Source organism: Apodemus sylvaticus, chromosome 1 (assembly GCF_947179515.1).
Source record: "Apodemus sylvaticus chromosome 1, mApoSyl1.1, whole genome shotgun sequence".
In the NCBI taxonomy this organism is placed as follows: domain Eukaryota; kingdom Metazoa; phylum Chordata; class Mammalia; order Rodentia; family Muridae; genus Apodemus; species Apodemus sylvaticus.
In genome coordinates this window covers 93,443,039-93,464,801 of record NC_067472.1, presented here as the reverse complement: position 1 = coordinate 93,464,801, position 21,763 = coordinate 93,443,039, and the positions used below count along the sequence as shown (strand labels likewise).

The 21,763-nt window shown below is 47.8% G+C and overlaps 1 protein-coding gene across 1 annotated transcript in view; it reads left to right on the top strand.

Moving 5' to 3' along the window:
* Parva (parvin alpha) overlaps positions 1-21,066 on the top strand; it is a 151,594-nt gene extending 130,528 nt beyond the window's left edge. The window contains exons 7-13 of the mRNA XM_052201075.1: positions 2,159-2,217; positions 4,621-4,640; positions 5,807-5,868; positions 6,378-6,446; positions 9,055-9,156; positions 10,303-10,375; positions 17,912-21,066. Of these exons, the coding sequence (XP_052057035.1) occupies positions 2,159-2,217; positions 4,621-4,640; positions 5,807-5,868; positions 6,378-6,446; positions 9,055-9,156; positions 10,303-10,375; positions 17,912-17,988 (462 nt within the window). The 3' untranslated portion in view covers positions 17,989-21,066. The remainder of the gene's footprint in view (positions 1-2,158; positions 2,218-4,620; positions 4,641-5,806; positions 5,869-6,377; positions 6,447-9,054; positions 9,157-10,302; positions 10,376-17,911) is intronic.
* The last annotated feature ends 697 nt before the right edge of the window (positions 21,067-21,763 follow it).

Genomic DNA, 21,763 nt, shown 5'->3' with positions numbered 1-21,763 from the left:
GTCTTTCTGACCAGGTAAGATAAACAGCTCTCCAATGGAAATAACAAAACTTACCTGTTGCTTTACTAGAGACAAAAGGAAAAAAAAAAAGATTTGAGCAGCAGAGTTGGTGGGAGACTGCTATTTTGAAACAGTGGTCCCTGTAAGCTCACATCTCAGACCTTATTTTGAGCTCAATTATCAGCCATCAGGAGCAGTTTAATTCCTGTTGCAGGGACTTTTGTTAGGGTGAGGGCATTGGAAAAGGGTTATACAAAGTGCCGTGTGTGTGTGTGTGTGTGTGTGTGTGTGTGTGTGTTAGGGGTTACAGGATGATTTATCAAGAGAACAGACTCAGAAGCAGGATCCAGAACTGACAGAAAATGCCTTGTGTAATAGTGCATAACCTAGGAGGCCAAGGCAGGAGGATTGCTTTGAGTTTGAGGCTAATCTAGACTAATAAATTCCAGGCCAGCCTGGGCTACATAGTGAGGCCCTGTTTTAAAACAAAACAATCCTAGAGAAAGTGAGCCCCTAAGCTGAGGAGAGATCTCCCCTGCAGAAGTAGAGATAGGAGCTCTGAGGGTTGCCAGTGGGGGCTCCGGCCGACAGCCCTTATGTGATGCCCAGGATGTCCTGCAAGGGTCGCTGCTGGCTGCAGAGGGACCTGGTCATGAGCCTTCCTTCTGGCATCCGTCAGAGGGCCCTAGGGAACACTGGTGCTCCTTCATTGGCTCCATTTTTCAACCCTCCAGCCATACATGGGGCAGAGGACTGCCCGGGAACTAATGGCAGCCACCTCTCCCCAGGGTCCAGCCTTCCCCAGAGTTTCCTCTCCTTGAAAAGTATCTCTGACCGTCTAGCTGGAAGTCTACATAGCATTGAAGGCCAACCTGGACTACATGAGCCCTTGTCCCTGTTCTTTGAAAACAATAGAAGAGGAGGAGAAGAAGGAGGAGGAGACAGGAAGAGGAAAGAAGGAGAAGGGAGGAGAAGGAGGAAAGAAATTGTCTGGACAAGGCTCAAGGTGGTTGCTTTTCTCAGAGAGAGTAAGCTATCACTTACAGTCCCCAGGCCAGCACCAGGTGGAGCCTGCCGGAGCTAGAGGCACCTGAGAATGTCACCCTTTGACTCAGCGCAACTGTGCCAGTGATGTGCTCCATAGACTAGATGCTCTCAACCTTGCTTCTAGAAACTTCTTTCTGTCCTGGACAGCAGTCAATGTAGAAAGACTCATAACTGGTCAGAGTGACGAGAGTCAGTGACTGTTGAGTACTCAGACCTGTGAGGAGATGTCTATACTAATCCCCGCAAGGCTCTCAGAATGTCATCCAAGAGCAGTGCTGTGTAATGCTGGCTTCTGGACGGGATGTGGCCACTGCACGCGTGACTCTCATGATAGTGTGGCTGCCTGCATAAGATCAAGCCAGTCAGCACTTCAGCTTGACTGAGACATGGGGGCTTATGAGGCTCCATCCTTCACTAAGGAGCTCCCGACCAGAGACGGCTACAAAGAGAAGAGGAATCATTTTTCTTTGAGGGGCCCATGACCTCTAGTAGGCTACCCATGTTCCGTAAATGGCCTCACACGCATGTGCACACAGGTAGTAGTGGGATATACATAGACATGAAGGTCGGGGTGGGATGTATTCAGAGGGTCCAAGGGGGATGGGGAAGAGTATACAGGATCATGAAACACTGTATACACGTGTGAAATTATCAAAGAACAAATTTAAAACCAAAATAAAAGTCCTCTATGCCTCCTGATTCTCCAAGCTGCCTTGCCCATCTCCGACCAGCTGACCAGCCTCACAGTTCTGCTGCAATAGTGGTCTCCCTGCCCGGCCCCAGCTGGAGGCAGACACACCCAGCCTTCATTTCCATTTGGTTTGCTGTACCTTACTCCCAAGGCAAACAGCTGACTTCCAACAAATCTTCAATAAAGAAAGGCAGGCTTCACCATCCAGGAATCAGCCTACTTGTTTGGACTAAACACTGATTGCACTCCGCCATGATGGTGCATGCAGCCAGGTGCCCCCAAATCACTACATTTCCCCTTCTTGAATCTTCTCATCTCTGGACCCTCTTATGAAACACCAATAACGCCCCCCATGTCAGAAATGCCAAGCAATGCTTCTGTATCGCTAAAGCCTGTTTTGTTCTCTCTTCTCCATTTTAGAAACGAGAAGGGATCCTCCAGTCTCGACAAATCCAAGAGGAAATAACTGGTAACACAGAGTATGTCAACACCATTGTTGCCAGCGAGTCTGTAATGGAACACAGATGTTTCTCTGAAATTCACCCATTTGCTGATATTTAGTTTTCATTTATTGGGATTGCAGGAGGGATTAAGCTGCAGCCGATGATTATAGCTTAGCCTTTTCTGTGCATTCAAAACATGCCTCTTGCTGCTTAAGGTACAGCCTTGGGTGGGGAAACAGGGGGAGAAGAATTAGCCATGATTGAAAAATTCTAATTTTGTGACACTCCAGGAAAAAAGTGCCCCCCACCCCCGCCAAAAGCTAACCAGCATGAAATCATCGTGTGGTAAACATGAGGCCATTCTGAATTGTTAATCTTCAAAAAGATGACTTTTTTCCCTTCCTTCTTAAATCTGATTTATTTGGTCATGTGCCATACCCCAGAAAGCCATCTCTATTTTACAGATGTCTTTTGAGTTTTGGTTTCTTTGGTTATCCTGTTTGTTTTTAGAATTTTAAAAATGAGGAAATAGAATAAGGTTTGCCATGATTGACAACGTGCTTTTTGCCACACAAACATGCCTGAGGACCTGAGTTCAGATCCCGCCATCCATGTTAAAGACCAGGCACAGCTGTGTGCACCTGCCATTCCGCCACTGGGGAGGCAGAGACAGGAGAATCCTGGAACTCACGGGCCAGCCAGCCCAGTGAGAGACCCCGTCTCAAAACCAAGGTGGAATATACTGGATGCTGGCCTCTGGTCTCCACCCGAGCACTCTCCAACCAAGATCGACATGAGTCAGATCTGTGGCTATGGTGACCATGGTGATTTCAAAAAGACCCAGGAGCAGGTAGAGGTAGAGAATGGCCCTCCCACTATGCCTGTCATATGATTTGTGAAGACCCCATCATGAAGCCACCCCATCTCTCCCAGGTCCCATCCTCGTCACCAATAGTCACATGGCCGGATGGATGCATGTGCTATTGGCATGACTTTGAGGGTTAAGAGGCAAAGCCACCTCAGGTCCAGTGTCACTGTTCTACCCACCTGGATCTCCCATCCCATGATGGTTGCTTTGTTTCCACTGTCTCATCTTCTGGAAAAGAGAACAGACCAAACAAAGGAATCCTGGGAGAAACTGCTGGACTTGGGGGGGGGGGGGTAGGGGCAGTTAAGATGCTAAAAGAGTCTTCTCAGCTGTGCATTACAGTTTTGTGGTTCCCATTTCTCTGACACAAAAACACAGTGAAGCCTTCATAAGGGCAGCCCAGTACAGTTGTGCAGGACTTTTCTGAGTGTGGGTGCAGCAAGGGATGTCCTCCTCCCCAGGGCAGTGAAAGAAACTGAGGGTAGTCCATCTCGCTGGCTTCTACAGCCTCACCATTCTGTATAGGAAAACCACACACAAACAGTCTTTGGTGGGTGTTAGGTGTGCAAGCATATCCTAAAATTCATAAGAACCAAAAATGTACTAAGAAAAGAGTGAGGCCAGCGAGATGGCTCAGCAAGCAAAGATGCTTGCTCCCAAGCCTGCGTTCAGTTCCCCAGGATCCACATGGGAGAAGGAAAGAACCAATTCCTGCAAGTTATCTCTGAGTTACACATGCACACACACACACACACACACACACACACACACACTTAGATGTATACGCACATACACTCACACACACAAACTGCAATATTTGTTTTAATATTTAGGACACTTATAGTACACTAGAAATTGTAATAAAATCTTTCTAAATTCCGAATGCTCAGAGCACCCATTATTTTCATTTTAGAAATTAAAAGCTCCAGAGGCCAGAGAGGTTCAAGAGTTTGCCTGAAGTCACACAGCATCTGAAATGGGTGTGTCCTGTGACTGTCTCTGGTGCTATGCACTTAGACCATAACTATTTCTTTGCCAAAGAGTGACATTCAGCTCACTGTCCTCTCCGAGACACTGTCCTGGAGCAGTGACAAGTGTCATTTGGGGGCATCACAGGATGGCCAGGAGCAAGACAAAGCTGACCTGTAGTCACTCAGCCGCAGAACCCGGACAGTGAAACTCCTCTCAGGTTTCTCAGATCTCCTGGCAAGGTGTCTTAAGCCTCTGCGCCAGTGTCCTTTCTGAACTACAGAGAATGAACTCTCAAGCATCACTGTAGTAGATGTTGCACTAACACCAGTAATCTTCCTGAATGTGGCATAAGAGTCTCTGGGGAGTAATGGGAGACAGCATGGAACCAAGTGCCAGAGAAGGTAGCTTTTGGACCTGACCAAGGCCAGGTTGGCACAACTAGGGAAGTCGCAACCCTCAAAGGAAAGGGTGGCATCCCAAGACCAGCGATGTGTTCTCTATGTTGTTTGTTTTTGGAGACAAGGTCTCAAGTAGCCCAGGCTGACCCCAAACTCAAACCTACCTACCACATAAGTAAACTCTTTCTCTTTTTCTTCCAGGGCCCTTTCCGGCAGGCATGGTGAGTACTGTGAGCTTGCCTGGCTTCTGTAGCCTGGGTAAAGCTAGTTGGTTCTGTTATCTAATATGTATCTGTCCCAGCTGGGAACACACTGGCCAGGTGGGGAGGGACAGCTTAGTGACACAAACACTCACTCATCAGCACAGATCTGGCCCCAGCAGGGCAAACTTACCCTGTGGCTGGCATGCAAGTTTAGGAAGAGATGTTAGATCTCATTTGGGAGGCAGTTCCCTGCTTGCTCCCCTCAGTCCCCATCACAGATCCCATCTCCCAGAACCTCTCTCTCTCTCTCCCTCTCTTCCTCTCTCCCTCCCTCCCTCCCTCCCTCCCTCCCTCTCTCTCTCTCTCTCTCTCTCTCTCTCTCTGTGTGTGTGTGTGTGTGTGTGTGTGTGTGTGTGTGTGTGACACATACACATGTACATTCTCATGCACAGACAGACAGACAGACAGACACACACACACACACAGTCTTAGCTTTGCCCATCAATGCCCAAATGGAAAAAGCTGGCTTTGGGTCCCAGGCCCTCCACAAGCCAGCTTGCTGCTGGAGACATTCCCCACCCCTGCCCTCATGCCCTTCCACTAGGTCACCTCTGGTTCTAGGAATCTGGCCTCATGTCAAGAAAATTCCCTGTCCAGAGCATGGCTTGGCTATGTTCTGTCAGCCTCATTCTTGCTTACCTCATGACTTTTATTCTACTAAAACCTACATTGGGAGAACAACATTGTAATCTATAGAACACATGATTTTCATACCTACCATGCACCTGAGGAAAGGTTATCTTTCAGATAATGTTTTGTAGAAGGGGAAACTGAGACACAGGGGGGTTGACAGACTTGGAACCCCCCAGAGAGAGACTCTTGTTCTGTCCTGGAAGGCACTGGACTCATGTCCCCTCAGCTCTGCCCTTACCAGTGTAATTGTCTTGAAAATTAGCCAAACCAGTTTAGTACTTGGATGGCCAGAGATGTCAGAAACACTTTAGAACCATTCCTGCACTGGGATATGATGGGCTGGAAGTGAGGAGAAAGGACAAATCCTGGGTCAGCCTGCTTAGAAACATGTCACCTGAAGGACCACAGACAAGGGTTCCAGTACGAGCCAGCCAGAGATTCCCCATGGTAGCCAACTGCATGCTTTACTGAATGGCGTGTTTCCATTTCAGAACGCGATGCCTTTGACACGCTGTTTGACCATGCACCAGACAAGCTCAATGTGGTGAAGAAGGTAGGTATGGTGAGGAAGGTAGGTCTGGGATGCCAGGGGCAGAACGGACAGGACCCCGCGGTGTGTGCGGAAATCCCAGCTGCCATGCCGGGTGTCCTGCACATCTTTTCCCTCTCTTCGACACTGGTTAGTCACCCAGGACCCATCTTCTCCCAGCAGGATGCCTACCCTATCTTTCTGCTCACACTGATTCTAGCTTTCTCTGCTCTTCATGTAAAAGCCTTTCTCTCCCTGGGCACAGGAGGCAGTACCAAAACAGGGATCAACAAGAGGGACCCAGAGCATCATTTTGTCTCTTGCCCTTTTCTTAATTCCCCTTCTGCCCGCACTGACCCCAAATCAGATATTTTACCTGTCATCCTGTCTCTCTGGGCCTCCCTGTCCCTTTCAGCCAAAACCATGTATATCACGTGGGCTGCCTAACCAAGAGCCAGTACCTCTCCCTGTGACCCCAGGGCACTGTCACACGTGGAGATCTCTACCTTGGTACCTTTGCATTTCTCTTTCAGACCCTCATCACGTTCGTGAACAAGCATCTGAACAAACTGAACTTGGAGGTCACAGAACTGGAGACACAGGTGGGTGACAGTTCCAGGCACCCAAAGCTTTCCAGGCATAGGGATGGGTGTGAGATGGAGTCTTCTCAGAGAGATGAACCAGGTGGGAAGTTTTCCCCCCAGCTGATTTTAGAAATGTTTCAGGAAAGGATTCTGTCTACTCGATATGTGACACACAACGCATGGCCAAGCTCACCCTCTGTCCACCTCTGAAGAGCTCCCTCTGAACTAGTACAGTCTTAGATCACCATTGTCCACTGATGAAATACAGGCAGTTTTAGTACTGGGACCCAACATTCATCTGTTGATAGGGGGATGGTGAAGTGATATTGGCCGGTTTGGGGCAACTAAAATGGGTTTGTGTCATGGTTAGAGGACGGACAACACTTTCCTGTCACCTGCCTGTGTTTAATTTGTCTGCCCCATGCTCTTAGCCCCTCTTTAATACTCATCCGTTCTTGGAAGGACATCAATGGGGTTTTGTTGTTGTCTTGTTCTTTGATAATTTCATACATGTATCTAATATATTCAGATCATGTCCACCCCTACTCCCTCATCCCAGCTCTTCCCAGACACCCCACCCTTCTCCCAACTTTATATCCTCCTCTTCACTTTTAAATAAATAACCCACCAAGTCCAGTTAGAGCTTTCCGTATGCACATGGGTGTAGGACCATCCACTGGACCAGAGCCAACCTACCAGAGAGCCACAGCTCGGCAGAAAGTTCTCCCTCCAGCAGCCTCAACTGCCAGTAGCTCATCAGCTAGTGCTAAGCCCCTCCCCCCTTTAGGCTGGCATTGGTGATTTTGAAACGTACCCAAGCAAATGATCTGTAGGCCATCCAGACTGTTGATTGTCCATGCCAGCACTCCTTAGGAGACACTGTTTCTGGCATTTGTCTTATCAGCCCCGCTCTAGTGGGAAAAGAGACTACCAAGGTAGTATCTGCTGGACTCTAGCTAGAATCTGCTACAGTCGTTTGTACCTTAGTGCTTAATAGCTAAGCTGTAATTTGCACACCCTGACTCCCCTATCTTCTCATTCTGAGTGAATACAGCTGCCTGACTTGCGCCTGAGTGTGAGTACCTCCTGTTGTCTAGGAGCTCTCTGCTTGTATGTCTGAACTCTGGGGCAGTCTAGATGATCTCTGGAACTTCCCTGTAACTTGGAGGCTGTGTGAGAGCATGCTGCTTGGTACTTGGCATCTGTCCACAGGATCGACCTCATTCCCACCTAGTCTGCAGACCCAGCAGATGGGGAGGCATCATCTGTCTCTCCCTCTGAGCAGTCATCCTAGCCCTCCTGGCTCATAGAATGGTTGCATTCCCACTTTAACTTACTCCAGCCACAGCCAGACCAGGCTTGATGCTTGTCTCACTACACAGGGCTCTGATGTTCATAGAGATTCTGAGCTCTCCTCTCCAGGACCCAAGTAGAATGGGATGTCAGGCATAGGCTGCACCTGCCTGATGTGACCCAGGAGAGTATGGGGGAATACCCCAATTCTAGTTGGGCTTGAAGCCACTGTGTCTTCTGCGTCTTTCTAGGAAGTTTAATGGAGATGCCCCAGACCCAGACACTAGCAGCTAGTTCATTTCATTCTCTTAGTATGGCAACAGCAGGAAGTGTGACTTGCAAACTAGCATCTGTGGTCAACAGACAGGTGGTGGTCCAGAATCCTCTGAGGGGTGCTAGGATATCAGATATGCATCTGATCGAGACATCTATGCTCACCTTTGAACACTGAATTCTTCCAAAATCCACTCAGCCAAAGCCATCACTGCCCTGATCACCCAGGACAAGCAGCTCGCCTCCCTTGAACAACACACTCTTCTCTTAGCCCAAGAGTCTGGTCCTTTGGCTCAGTTTCCCAACCCCAGTTCAGACCTCAAGGCCCTTTCTATAGTCCCTAAGAGAGTTCTGTTCAGTCAGTAAGAATCCCAATTACTTTGTCATTTTCCAGAGAGCAAAGGCTCAGTAAGTACTACCTATATACCAAACAAGTGCTTTATGTATGTTATATATAACCCTCATGCCAGCCCTGTGGAACACACATGACACAGCTGCACCCCCACTTTATAGGTGAGAAAATATGGTGCAAAGACAGTGCACAGACAGTGCACAGCTAGAAAGTAGGGTTAGAATCAGAACCAACATTTCTGGCAGCCACACTGGGCTGCCTCTGGAATCCCAAGGAAAGGGCACAGAAACCAGGTCTGGAGGGACACACACGCTAGGCCTGGGTGATGCCACCATGTTCTCCATTCCAACACCAAAAGTAACTTGAAGGCCCTCATGTCACTCTCCTTGTCCGTCTGTCATTCCTCTCGACAACTCCATGCAGTGGTGTCCCTTCGAGTAGGCAGGGTGGCCTTCCCCCTGCACCTCTCTTTTCTCACCTATAAAGTGGGTACATCAGTGTGATGTCTATTCTACAAGATTAGCTGAGGACTAAGCTAGGTAGCACACAGGGCAGCTCCCACAATGCCTTCCCAGTGGAGTGCCCCCTCCAGCCCCTTGCCCCTCGCCCTCACTCGCTCACCATTAGCCTGCCCTCGGAGGTAGCCTTGGGTGGATTGATGCCAGACTGTTGAAGGAAGCTCACGCTGACACCTGGCTCTCCATGCAGTTTGCAGATGGGGTCTACCTGGTGCTGCTCATGGGGCTCCTGGAGGGCTACTTTGTACCCCTGCACAGCTTCTTCCTGACCCCAGACAGCTTTGAACAGAAGGTAAGGGGGAGAGGCCTCGGGGAATCCATAGCTGTACTGGGCCTGTCTAAGAAGAGATGGATGCTGTCTCCTGGCAGGCCTTTGCTGATTGGAGATGGAGCCTCTCTCTAGGAAGCCACCTGCAGACTCTTGCATCCTGAAGACTGTTCCTTGCCCCTTGTTTATCCCTGCCTCCCTAACTCTGTGTTCTGCGGATACACAGCCAGCCTTGTCTCTGTCTGAATGACAGGGAGGGTAGTTCCTGGACCAGTTAGCACTGAGGCCCATGGCCAGGCTGGGCTTTTTATTTTATTTTATTTTATTTTATTTTATTTTATTTTATTTTATTTTATTTTATTTTATTTTACTTTACTTTACTTTACTTTATTTTATTTTATTTTATTTTATTTTATTTTATTTTATTTTATTTTATTTTATTTTATTTTATTTTTGCCGCCAATGTGTCTGTGTGTCTGTATCTATGTGCATGTGTGTTTAGGTGCTATGGAGGCCAAAAAAAAGGGGGGGGCATTGAATCCCTTGGAGCTGGAATTTGTGAGACATATGGGTGCTAAGAACAAAACTCAGGCCCTTTTTTCTGATGAACCATCTCTCCAATCCCTGATTCTTTTCTATTTGGCGGAGGGAGGGTACATTTGATATAGAGGTCATACTGTAGTCCAGACTGGCCTGGAACTTATAGTACTCACACCTTAGCCTCCTAAATACTGGAATTACAGGAGGGAGAGAGGGAAAAGGGGAGGGAGGAATGGAAAGAGGGAGAGAGGGAGGGAGGGAAGAAGGGAAGGAGGGAACAAAGGAGAGAGGGAGGGAAGAAGGGGGGACAGAGAGACGAAGTGGAGGGCCCTTGAACATGTCTTGCCATCTTACCTAAGCAAATGAATGCACTGTTATCCCTGAGTTTGGAATCCTGACAACTGATGCAGGGATGGAGTGGCATAGAGGAGTCCCATGGTAGTGGCTTAGGTCATCATGGTCACTCTCAGCACAACCAGCACATTTCTCAAGCCAGAGGTAGGCTCAGCCTCAGACCCATAGCTATGGCGTAAGGCTCCTAAGCTCTCCAGGGACAGATCCTAGGGTCCTGGGATCCTGGGGTCCAGAAGTCCATATGCAATGTCATATCCAGTGTCTCTGCCTTGCCAGGTCCTGAATGTCTCCTTTGCCTTTGAGCTCATGCAAGACGGAGGGCTGGAAAAGCCTAAACCTCGGCCAGAAGGTACTTTGCCCTGCCCTGGGTTTGTGACAGTGGAGGGGGACATTCATTTATGGGGTCTGGGTGACAAACAGAGTAATCTCTCAATATATATGGGTAGTTTGTTCTAAGACCCTCCAAGGACACTCATGTCCCTTAGTGAGATGATTTGGTTTGTGCATAGAATCCAGGCACACTCTCCCACATGATTAGCCACCTGTGCACTGTTCCTTACATCTATTGCATGAGAGTATTATGGAAATAGTTGTTATGTGACTTTGTTGAGGAAATAATGACTGGGGGAAAATCTGACCTGTTCAGTACAGATGGAGGCTCTCTGTCTCTCTCTGTATCTCTGTCTCTCTCTTCCTCTATCTCTCTGTCTCACTGTCTCTGAGTGTGCTTGTGCACACACGTGTGTATGCATGTGTATACACGAGTGTGCATGCACACAGAGGCCAGAGCAGAACAACTCATGCCCTCCTCTATCACTTTCCACCTTATTCCTTTGAAGCAGGGTCTCTCCTTGAGCCTGGGACCGTTGGGGTTGTTTTAGTTTGTTTTCCTCAATGAGACTGGCAACCAGCAAGCACTAGCAAGCCTCCCACACATGCAAGACCACTCCCAGATTGCTGGGGATGAGGATATGAGCTCGGGTCCTCATGTTTGTGCACTAAACACTCATAACCACTGAGCTGTCTCTCTAGCCCTGAAAACTTTTTAAAAATATTTTCTACACACTGTTGTCTGAATCCCTACATGTGGGTGGAGCCCAGGGATGCAGGAGGCTGACTGTGTGAGATCAGGGGAAAGCAAACCAGGAGAGAATGCTCAGGTATGCCTGGGGTGGTTATGCTTGGCTGCATGTATGCATCTGAGGGTGCGAGGCGCGCCGCCATTAGCCGTTTTCCTAGTACACACTCTTGGTGCCGCTTGCTGCAGCTTTCCATGTAATCAGTCCTGGCAAGCAGACAGATGTCCGTCAAGTTGGAACTCTGAGAAGACCATCCACAGAGCCTTGTGCTTACATCTTGTCACTAAAAGGCATGGGGGCAAGCAAAGGTTGTGACTCCTATGACCCGAGATCTGCCTTCCAGACCCTGCACCTACAGCCAGCCAGCCTGGGACCCTTCACATCATCATACACAGCAAAGACAAGATCACCCCTGCCCTTAGCGCTCCCACCACCAACCAGAGGAAGGAAAGTATCATTAGCTGGCCAAATAGCATGAGAGTCATGAGAGTTGTTGAGGCAGGGTAGAATGGAGACTATGGCTGGGAAACACATGATAGACACAGGATGATAGACTTAAGGACAGTCAGAACATAACAGATGGTCTGGCAAGAGCTGTGACAGACATCAGGATGAAGGAATGAACCACAGGCCCAGCCAGGGACAGGGGCCTTAGTTTGTGACTCCTACAGGCCCAGACACTATCAGCTGCGGTTGATAAAGTCCAATGATTTATTCCCTTTCAGTCCCACCTTGTCCTATGTCCATGGTTACCTCTAAGAGAGGACCTATAGAGTGACAGAGCTCCCCAGGAGCACTCTCCCTGGCAAGGCCAGGTTCTTCATCCTGGTTCAGGGTATGCTGGCTTCATTTTCTTATCCTCTGGGTCATGAGCCTAGCCTTCAGTGGCTGAGCCACCTCTCCAGCCCCAGCCTCACTTTCTCTGGTTGGTTCCTTCAGCTGCTTCATGGAAACTTCCAGCCTGTGGGCTGGAAAGGCTTGTCCTGATATGTTGGTGTTGGGGCCTTTGTTTCCCTCTGGACAGGGAGAACTTTCCCAGTGTCAATCTATAAGACTGTTTTGGTATAGAGATGAGGTTTCAAATGTGATTATTGACTCACTTAATCTGAAACTTCTCAAGCGATGTCAGTGGAAAAACACATGTATCGCATTTGTTGTTGCCCTGGGCATCATGCCCATGCAGAAATTTTCCAGGCATGGGGGGGGGAGCTGAAATGGTGTTCTGTGAGGCTGGACTTTGTGAGCAGCGGATCCCAGTGTTCCCTCTGGCTTCCGTGCTTCTTCCTAGGAGAGGTTTCCTAGTCTATACTGGGATGTGGTTTCCTAGTCTACACTGCAAGCATTACAAGTTCATTGAAGGCGCCTCCAGATCAAAACTCCTTGATGGAGGCATTTCTCGTGGCAGGATGCCGAGGTCAGGAGTCCTCAAAGCTCTGCAATCCCCCACATTACATCTTAGTCTTCTGCTGCCAGGAGTCAAAGCTTCTCGGCGCTCTAACATACTTAAGCTCAGGGCGAGCGTCAGCCAATGGAGGGGCTGAAATACTGGTGAGGAAGCAGCCTAAAGGCACAGGGCTGTAATCCTCAGAAAATTAGACGCTGAGGTAGGAGGACTTCAGGCTCAATGCCTGTCTGGGAGTTAGAGAGTGATTCTGGGCCACCCTGGGCTACATAGAAAGTTCAAGCCCAACCTGGGCAATTTAGTGAGAGCCTGCCTGCCTGCCTCAAATTAACATATAAAATGAAGACTGTGGATATAGCTCAGTGGTAGATCACTTGTATAGGACCTGGATTTAATATTCCAGATAGGTGAAAGAAGAGAGGAAGGGAGGGGAGGAAAGGAAAATCAAGAAGGAGAACTGAGAGTGGGGAATTTTGATATCAGGCTGTTGGTTTGTTATTGAGGGTTTGCATCTTCAAATGCACAAGCATGGCCATTCCTACCATTCAAATGGACTCGGCAATGAATATGGACGAGATCCTAGTGTGCCAGGAAGGTTGAGACTCAGGAGAAGCCCAGTGCAGTTAGGATCAAACTGTGGACAGCCAACAGAAGGAGGGGGCATATGTAAACCTCAGGAGTCTGCAGGCTGGGACAGGCCGTGTGGTGAGCACCAGCTGACAGCTGGGCAGTTCCCCTGGTCAGCTCAACATGACCGGACTTAGTCTGTGGCCAGAAATGTGAAGGATGTCCCCAGCCGCCTTCCTCATAGCCTGGGATACATGCAGTGTGCAGAACTGACAGTAACAGCTTCCTCAAACTCAGAGTATCACAAAGGCATGGAGCTATAGAAAAGCTGCAGAGGTAAGAGTGAACGGCCACAGCCATGTTGGAAAGTTGTCTTCATGTGGGGTTGCTAGGTATTGCTAACACCCTACATGGCAAACAAAATATCACGAGCATGAGAGTCCCCCCTCTCTTCTTTATGTAATTGATACACATTACCTTGGCAAAAAAAACCTGGCTGACATTGAACTGGTGATCTTGAGATGAGAAGATCCTCCCAGACCATTCCGGAGCCCCACATCATCACAGCCATCCTGATAAGCTGTAAGAATGTCAGAGTGACGGACAGGGTGCGAGAAAGGCTCGCCTGGCCATTGCTCACGAGAGAGTGGGCTGTAAGCCAGGGCACATGGTCAGACTTGGCGGCACAGAAAATGGAGAAGTGTTCAGCACTGAGCCATATAAGTCAAATCAGCACCTTAGTTGCATCCCAAGAGACTGACTGGGGACTTTTGACACCTAAAAGGAGATGACAAATCTGTGTTGTGGGCCACCAGGTCTGAGATTATTTGTTACAACAGGAACAGGAAGTTAGCATACCCCCACGGCCCCATAGCTCCAGTCACAGGTATGCATGGCCACAGGCCAGGAAAGAACTCCAAGATGAACCATGGTAGTCTTTATACGTTGTTGATGGTATTGTCCATTATTACCACTGGAAAACAGCATGGGGTGGTCTTCAGAAAATTATAAATGGAGCCTCTGTGATACAGCGGTCTCACTACTGGGATCATCCAAAGGAGACAAATAATTGAGTTTGTCAGAGGCATGCCTGCATGTTCACTATGGCTTGAGTCATAGCAGCCAGGAGACGGACCCAACCTAAGTGTTTGTCAGTAGATAAGCAGATAGGAGCAGTGGAATACTATTCAGCTTTAAAAAGGCTGAATTGATGTTTGTGAAATGTGTAGGTTTGGAGGATATGATCTTAAGTGAAATAAGCCAGATGCAAAAAGCAAATATCATGCCATCTTTGTCATGTACAGAATTCAAAGGAGGTGAAATCACAGAAGTCAAAAGCTTGGGGTGCAGGAGAGTAGTAAGTCAGAGACAATTTTTTAATATTCTCAACACATGGAAATAACTACTGATAAGTGTACTAATTACATTGATTTCACCATTATGTAAAAAATTCAGAGAGATTCCTCATGGAAGCCTGTAACTATTGGATTTTTTTTTTATTAAAAAAAATGCTGTGTGGTGGTGGCACCTTTAATCCCAGCACTCAGGAGACAGAGGCTTATGGATCTCTGGTATATCTCTGTGAGTTGGAGGCAAGCCTGGTCTACAGATCTAGTTCCAGGACAGTCAAGGCTGCACAAAGAAACTCCATCTCGAAAAACATAAACACATAATTAATTAATTAATTAATTAATTAATTAATTAATTAAAAGGAGCAGGATTGGCAAGATGGCTCGGCAGACAAAGGTGCTTGCTGCCAGGCTGGGCAACTGACTTTTCCTGGAACCCATGTGGTAGAAGGAGAGAACCAACTCCCTAAAGTTTTCTTCCAATTTCCAATCCTACACACAAACAGATGAATGTTGTAGTAGAAGTAGTAGAAGTAGTAGTAGTAGTAATAGTAGTAGTAATACTACTAATAATATACCCATAATACCCCCATCATGGGTGGTTCTTGAATACGTGGAGTCCCTGGTTCTCAGAAGGAAGAGGAGCTGAGGAACCCTTTCCCTGGGCCCATGGCTGTTTTCTCCTGGAGCTGCTTTTGCTCTGACATGGTTCCCCTTAGCCTCAGCTTTGATGGTATGTCCCCAGAGAGTGACTCTGGACTAGCCTGCCCAGGCACACTGAGTATGAGTCTCTTATCTCACAGTTCTTTCAATCAGGGCTTTGATGGACTCTGTGTTTACATAGCCCTAAGAGTCTGTATATTCCCAGGCACCCACACCTTCCCCCCTGCTGAGATAGCTCAGTCTCTGCTAATCTGCCTGGGTCAGCCTGGATGGCCAGCAGTTGGCTTTCTTGGTGAGAACATGGGCTAGGTAGTCACCGTTTTATCCCTACATATATCTGGTAGTGGTGACAGGGATAGAGAATCAACTCAGAACAGCTAAGGAAGAGGGGCTTCTTCTCTGTGAATGGTGCCCCCTGCCATCGTGTAGTGTGTGCATGACACAGCTATATATAATGGCTCTGTTAATGAGCAAAGGTGAGAGAACAGGAAGACTTTATTAAATGTGTTCTTAATGTGTTCTAGGCATTCTTCATAAATTTGTTGCCCAGTTTTACCAGTAAGAAAACAGGTTCAGAGAAGTTAACTACTGGGATCTCATGGGGCAGTGAGATGGACATCAAACCTTAGTGGACATTAAATTGAAATAAAATAGACCATGCAAATATCCTCCCATGCTGAACAGTGGCTTTCCCTGTCAATTTTAGAACTCACCTGGCTCTAGCAGGCATAGACTGGGCTGAGTGGTTTAGAGCACTTGCTGCTCTTCCAGAGGTCCTCTTTGGTTCCCAGCACCCACAGCAGGCAGCACACACATGTATAACTCATCTCCAGGGCCTCTGAGGCCCTCTTCTGGCCTCTCTGGGTACCTGCAGACATGTGGAACACATACAAATATGCAGGCACATATACAAACATAGGTTAAAGAAGAGGAGGAAGAAAAAAGATAGACTCCCAGAATCCTTTCCAGAGCTTACCCGAGTGTGCAACCCACAGCCTCCTGCTTCTGTCCACTGCACTGTGCGCTCTTTGCCCAGCTCTTCATAGCCCTGCATGAGTAGAGAGAACAGGAGTCAGCCCAGATTCCATAAAACTGCCCCACGAAGAAGGTGTTTAGAGTGGGACTTGGAACACACCAGCAGAGGTTATGGCTGAGCCCTGATACCAGCCAGGGCCTGAAATGACAAAGACTGAAATGGGGCCAAACAAAGAAGCAGTAGGCTCCATCCTTTTCAGATGGCCCAGACTCTATCAGATTTAAGTGTGCATCTAGACACAGCTGGAGTAGAGCAGGGTTGGTCTGCAACAAGGATACCAGAATCAGACATGATGAGAGGACTCTAATGCAATCTGCAGCTCAGGACTCAGTTTATAGCCATTTAGTGCTTAGAGTCCTAGCTTCAGTACGTTTGGCTATTGGGGCTGCAGCCACAGCCTCAATAACCTCATAGCCAAGGGAACCCCAACACAACCCACCAGGGGCTCTGACATCCCACTTTGCCTGTCATGGTGGAACTTTGGACCTGTGAACCACAGTTCCACCCTCTCTCCTGTGGCTTTGTCCTATCTCTCCCATCTTGGAGCCCATCTCAGCTGTTGTCTTAGATTGTGTGCCTCATGTGACCTTCACACTCATACTTTTTTGTTTTTGTTTTTGTTTTTCAAGACAGGGTTTCTCTGTGTAGCCGTGGCCGTCCTGGAACTCACTCCGTAGACCAGGCTGGCCTCAAACTCAGAAATCCACCTGCCTCTGCCTCCCAGAGTGCTGGGATTACAGGCGTGCGCCACCACCGCTCGACTCACACTCATTCTTTTAAATACTGTTTTTATTTTTAAAATGGCACAGGAACAGAGGTGTAGCCCCCACCTAGGTCAGGACAGAAGGAATGCAAGTTTCTCACAAGCCCTGTGCCCTTCCTTCCAAAACAGTCCTCTCCCCACCTGCCTTCCCTCTCTATGGGCACCTGCTGTCCTGGCTCCCTCTGTGGTGCTATCTGCTACCTCACCTTTCATAGTTGCTGTGTTTGGAAGGGTTTGCTGTTCCTTATTTTATCGCCTACATGTGCATTCCTAGAAAGCTGGATTCCTTTTTTTTTTCTCTTTATTTACTCTAGCTTTTCAAAGAATGGCTCACTGAGGAAAGACAGAGGGGAGAAAGTGAAGGAGCCCACAGAGAGTTGAGGGGCAGCCAGGAAGGGGGCTGGTGGGAAGCAGAGAGATGCATGTGTGCAAGGAAGCGGGAAGTTAGTTCCCTGTACAGGCCTGCACACCCCTAGCAGCCTCCCTCTATGAAGGAACCGCCATCTTACTCTCAGAACTGCCTCAGTGTGGTTCTTCCTTCTTCCTTCTTATCCTTCTCCTCTTCTTTTTCGACTCAAACTCAGAGATCCTCCTGCCTCTGCCTCCCAAGTGCTAGGATTAAAGGTGTGCACCACCACCCTCAGCTCACATCCCCTTCTTCACAAACACAGCCATCACTGTGGTGAAGGCAGAGGTTGAGGAGAAGAGCCTTGGGGATAGATGAGATGGGACAGAGCCAAGGCCAACACTCCTGTCACCTGGAGCTGCTATGTCCATGGTAAACTCACACTCTGAGGTGACTGCCTTATTTCTATGGGACTCAAACCCAATACCAGGCCCCTTCTTCCCTATTGCTTGCCTGCTCTGAGTTCTCACTGTACACCTGCCTGCCCTTCCACTCCCACCTGCCCCAATGGCCATGAGTTGCATCTGAGGACCATCCTGGGCAGATGGCAGGGGACCATAGGTGCCAACTTTAGGGTGTATGGCCCACGGAGGCCACTGATGAGTTTTGTCTCTTCACAGACATTGTCAACTGTGACCTGAAGTCCACACTGAGAGTGCTATACAACCTCTTCACCAAGTACCGGAATGTGGAGTGAGGCCCGGGGCTGCCTCCTGCTGCCCAGCCACTCATGTGAAGGCCATCTGGACCAGCTTCCCAACTGCCTTGCCCTGCTTGCTCCTGTCTCTTGTTCTACCCTCTCCCACAAGCCCAGCAACCACCCAGAGATAGTGGACATTAAAATCAGTAAGGAAGTGACCACTAACCCAGTGGGCTAATAGCATCTGTAGACTCTGGGGACTGAACCAGCAGTGGCTTGTGAAATTGTCTCCATTGAAATTCAGGCCCTAGAGGTTCCTACATGTGCTGTGGGGATCAGCACAGCCCAGAGACAGTCCCCCAGAACATAGGAATAAAGATCAGAATTAGAGACTCCCACATGGGAGTCTCTACCATGTTCAAGTTCATTAGGATTATGTCTTATTAAAGGAGATCATTCCTCTCTGTTATAGAAGAAGAAGCTGAGGCCCAGAGATGTGGAGGTTTGCTATCCATTAGCATGCATTTTTCTTCTCTGGGTAACTTACTGATTTATGACTGGTCAACTGCATTCCATTCTGTGTATGTCCTAAAATGTGTGCATGCTTGTGCAAACCAGCCTTACCTGCATATACCTGTGTCCTCTAGCAGGCAAGACACTCTGATCTCACCCTAGGGCAGGCCAGGTCAGGGCTGGGTGATTCGCACTAAAATTGCCAAATTGAATTTAACTCAATTAATACTGTGTGTGGCAGGAGTCTCATCCCTCAAATCCTTTGTACAAATGAAAATTACCCTTAATTCCTTCAGATTGGTAATAAGCCCACGCTCCGGTTGCAAGATGACATTTGGGAAGGGTTCTGTTTGGAATTAATAGAGTGCCCATTTCGCAGCCTTTTTGCTTGATTGCATGTAATGGATGTGCCCTATATTTTCCTGCAAAATAAGTACTCAATTCATTATCGTTAGGCAAATGCAGGGTATGCGTGCACACGGCAAAGAGCTGGGTGCAGACCCACTGGGGCATCGCCTGAGAAGTAGGGCTCGTCAACAGAGACCCTTGAACTTAAAAAAAAAAAAGAACCTCCTTTTTGCCTTCTAATTGGACATTTAGGCCATTCTGGCTAAGTCTGCCCACATGCAATTACTGGCTAATTCCAGGCGTGGAAAATGTCAGTCATTTAAACCAAAGCTCAGCATCTAGTCTCCTCACTCCAGTGACTCAAGGGTTCTGCTCGTGCATCTCCTCGTGCAAACCTGGCTTTGAAGGAGAGAGTTCTGCCATGCCAGTCTGCCCAAGGCCCTACAGAGAAAGCAAAGAGGCTGATGGGAAAAGGAAGGGTCAGACCTAAGGGAACAAGAAATGGGGGTGAGAAAGCCAGATACTAATTGCTTACCATGTAGGGGATACCATCAGACAACCCAGCAGGTACCTAACCCTTATGCTCTTCAGTTGAGAAGCTAATGGGATGGATATCTTGGGATAATGACCTGTGCTACTGCTGTCTTCACAGAACTCATGACAGGGAGACGCCAGCGTGGGTTGCCCCCTCCAGAAGAGTGTAACTACCTAGTCTCTCCTTGTCTTATGTTTTTCAATGGGACAAAAGAACTCGATGAAAACAATTTAAGGGAAGGAGGGCTCATGATCTAAAGGCACACAGCCCATCGTGAAGGGCAGGCGATGGCAGCCATGGCGGGAAGAGCACACAGCCAGGACCCCTCACTTCACATGTCAGAGCAAAGAGAGAACAGACAAGGAGCGGGACTGTCAAAGCCCAAGACCCTCCTCCAGCGAGGCTCCACCTCCTAAACGATTCATAATTTTTCAAAACAGTGTCACCAGCTGAGAACCAAGTGTTCAAATTGAGCCCATGGGGGAAACTTCCCCCATGCAAATGGAAGCCTCTAGTAAAGCCTTCCCTAGTTTGAGGATTCTCTAAGATGGCTTGCTAGACTCAGGCCTTCCCATTGTTCCCAGCATTCCCTGCCTGTTCTTGCTTCTCTTTGTACTGACCATCCAGGGCAGCTCAGAACCCAGTCTCCTTAGAGCCACTGTGCATCTGTCTCCCCGGCTGTTCTGTTCTAGGAATTGTTATTCAGCACAGTGGGCATCTAAGATGTGAAGGCGATGCACTGTCTTCTACTGGTCTATGTGTAAGAACAGAATTATTTTTTGCATAGTAATGAAATATCATAGTTTTTCATGAGGATTCATGTTGGTCTCGTGTTCTTTTAAATTCTTGTTAGTAAATCAAGATTAAGAACGGTTTAGTCTCTGTGAGCAGCTCTGAAGTAGAATGAAATAAGAAACCTTCATCTACTTGAACTCTGCTGTCCAGGTCCTGCCTTGCTGCCCCCCCACCCCACCCCCATACTCAAGCCATTAGTACACACTACCCTTCCTAAGGGCCCTCCACTGGGGTTTTGTATTCTCCACAGTAGGAAGCCATATCAGACCCTGGTAACTTTCTCAATGTCACGTCAGTGTACCCAACAACTGGGCACTGGGACTAAGGTTTTTGCCTCAGCCCAGCATCCCAGAGCTTGTGTCTGGTTTTATAAAGCTGTCATCTTGTGGAGGTAGGTGTTTTCCTTTAGATTCTAGGATTGAAAACTTGAGACATGCTTGTGGTTTTGAAGAAGAAAGAGTCCTTGCCATTATAAGTAATCACACAGCCTTCATCTCCTGGAAAAAAGAGAGGAAAGAGGAAACTGAGACAAGTGTCATTCCAGCTCCCAGTTTGAGGGTACAGGAAAGAGGGGGTGGAGAGGCAGGGCCACAGCAATGAGGCAGCTGCTCACGCTGTGTTTGCAGGCAGGAAGCAGAGAGAGGGAAACGGTGCTCAGCCTACTGATTTTTTTATTTAGTCTGGGACCCCAGCCTATGAAACGGTACCGCCACAGTTAGGGTGAGTCTTTCCTCCCTCAATTAATCATTGTTATTTTTAATAGTTAATACATAAATAAAACATAACTCAACAAGCAAAAAAGATGTCTGATGGAAAACCCTAAGTATACACCTCCCCTCTTCCCCGTTGGTCTCCATCTCCATGGAGATGACTGTCTTGATCCATTTCTTCTGCATGATTCCAGAAATACTCTGTGCAAATAAAGCCTGAATGAACATACAAAATCTTTGGTGTGTTTTCTTCCAATATAGATAACAGTTGTATATGCTCTCCTATGGGTTGCTTTTCGTTGTGCTAAATCTTAGAAATCATCTTCCGCGAGACATTAAATGAACAGTGTTAAATCTTCTAAACTGTTTCACATAGAGGATTTGCACGTTTTTAAAAATGAGAGTCTGAATTTCAATACTGAGTTGTATATTTTAAAATAAATTTTATTAGTTTAATAAAAAATGAAAAAAAATAAGAATCTGAGTGCTTGGCTCATCGGGCATGCAACTCTGGTCTGCTTGAGGTGGGAAGGAAAGCCCAGCCCGTAGGACAAAGACAGCATCCCAGCACAGCTGCCAGACATCATCAGAGGCAGCTCATGCCTGGAACGGATTTTTCTAGATCTTCCTTTGGAATATAATGGTAAATTGTGTCTAATTTTTTCTTGTGGCTGATGATCTGGGGTCTAGACCCAGGATCTTACACATGTCAAACATTCTCTATCTCAGACACACCGCATGCACTCACACACACACACACACACACATACACACACACACACACACACACACGTACGCACAACCCAATTGTGTATAATTTGATTACGGTTTCATTTTTGCTCGCAATTAAGTCAACTAATTGGCAATTGACTAAGAAAGCCTTTTAAAGGTTACTGCATCCCCTGCAATATTGTGAAGTCCAGCTGCCTGC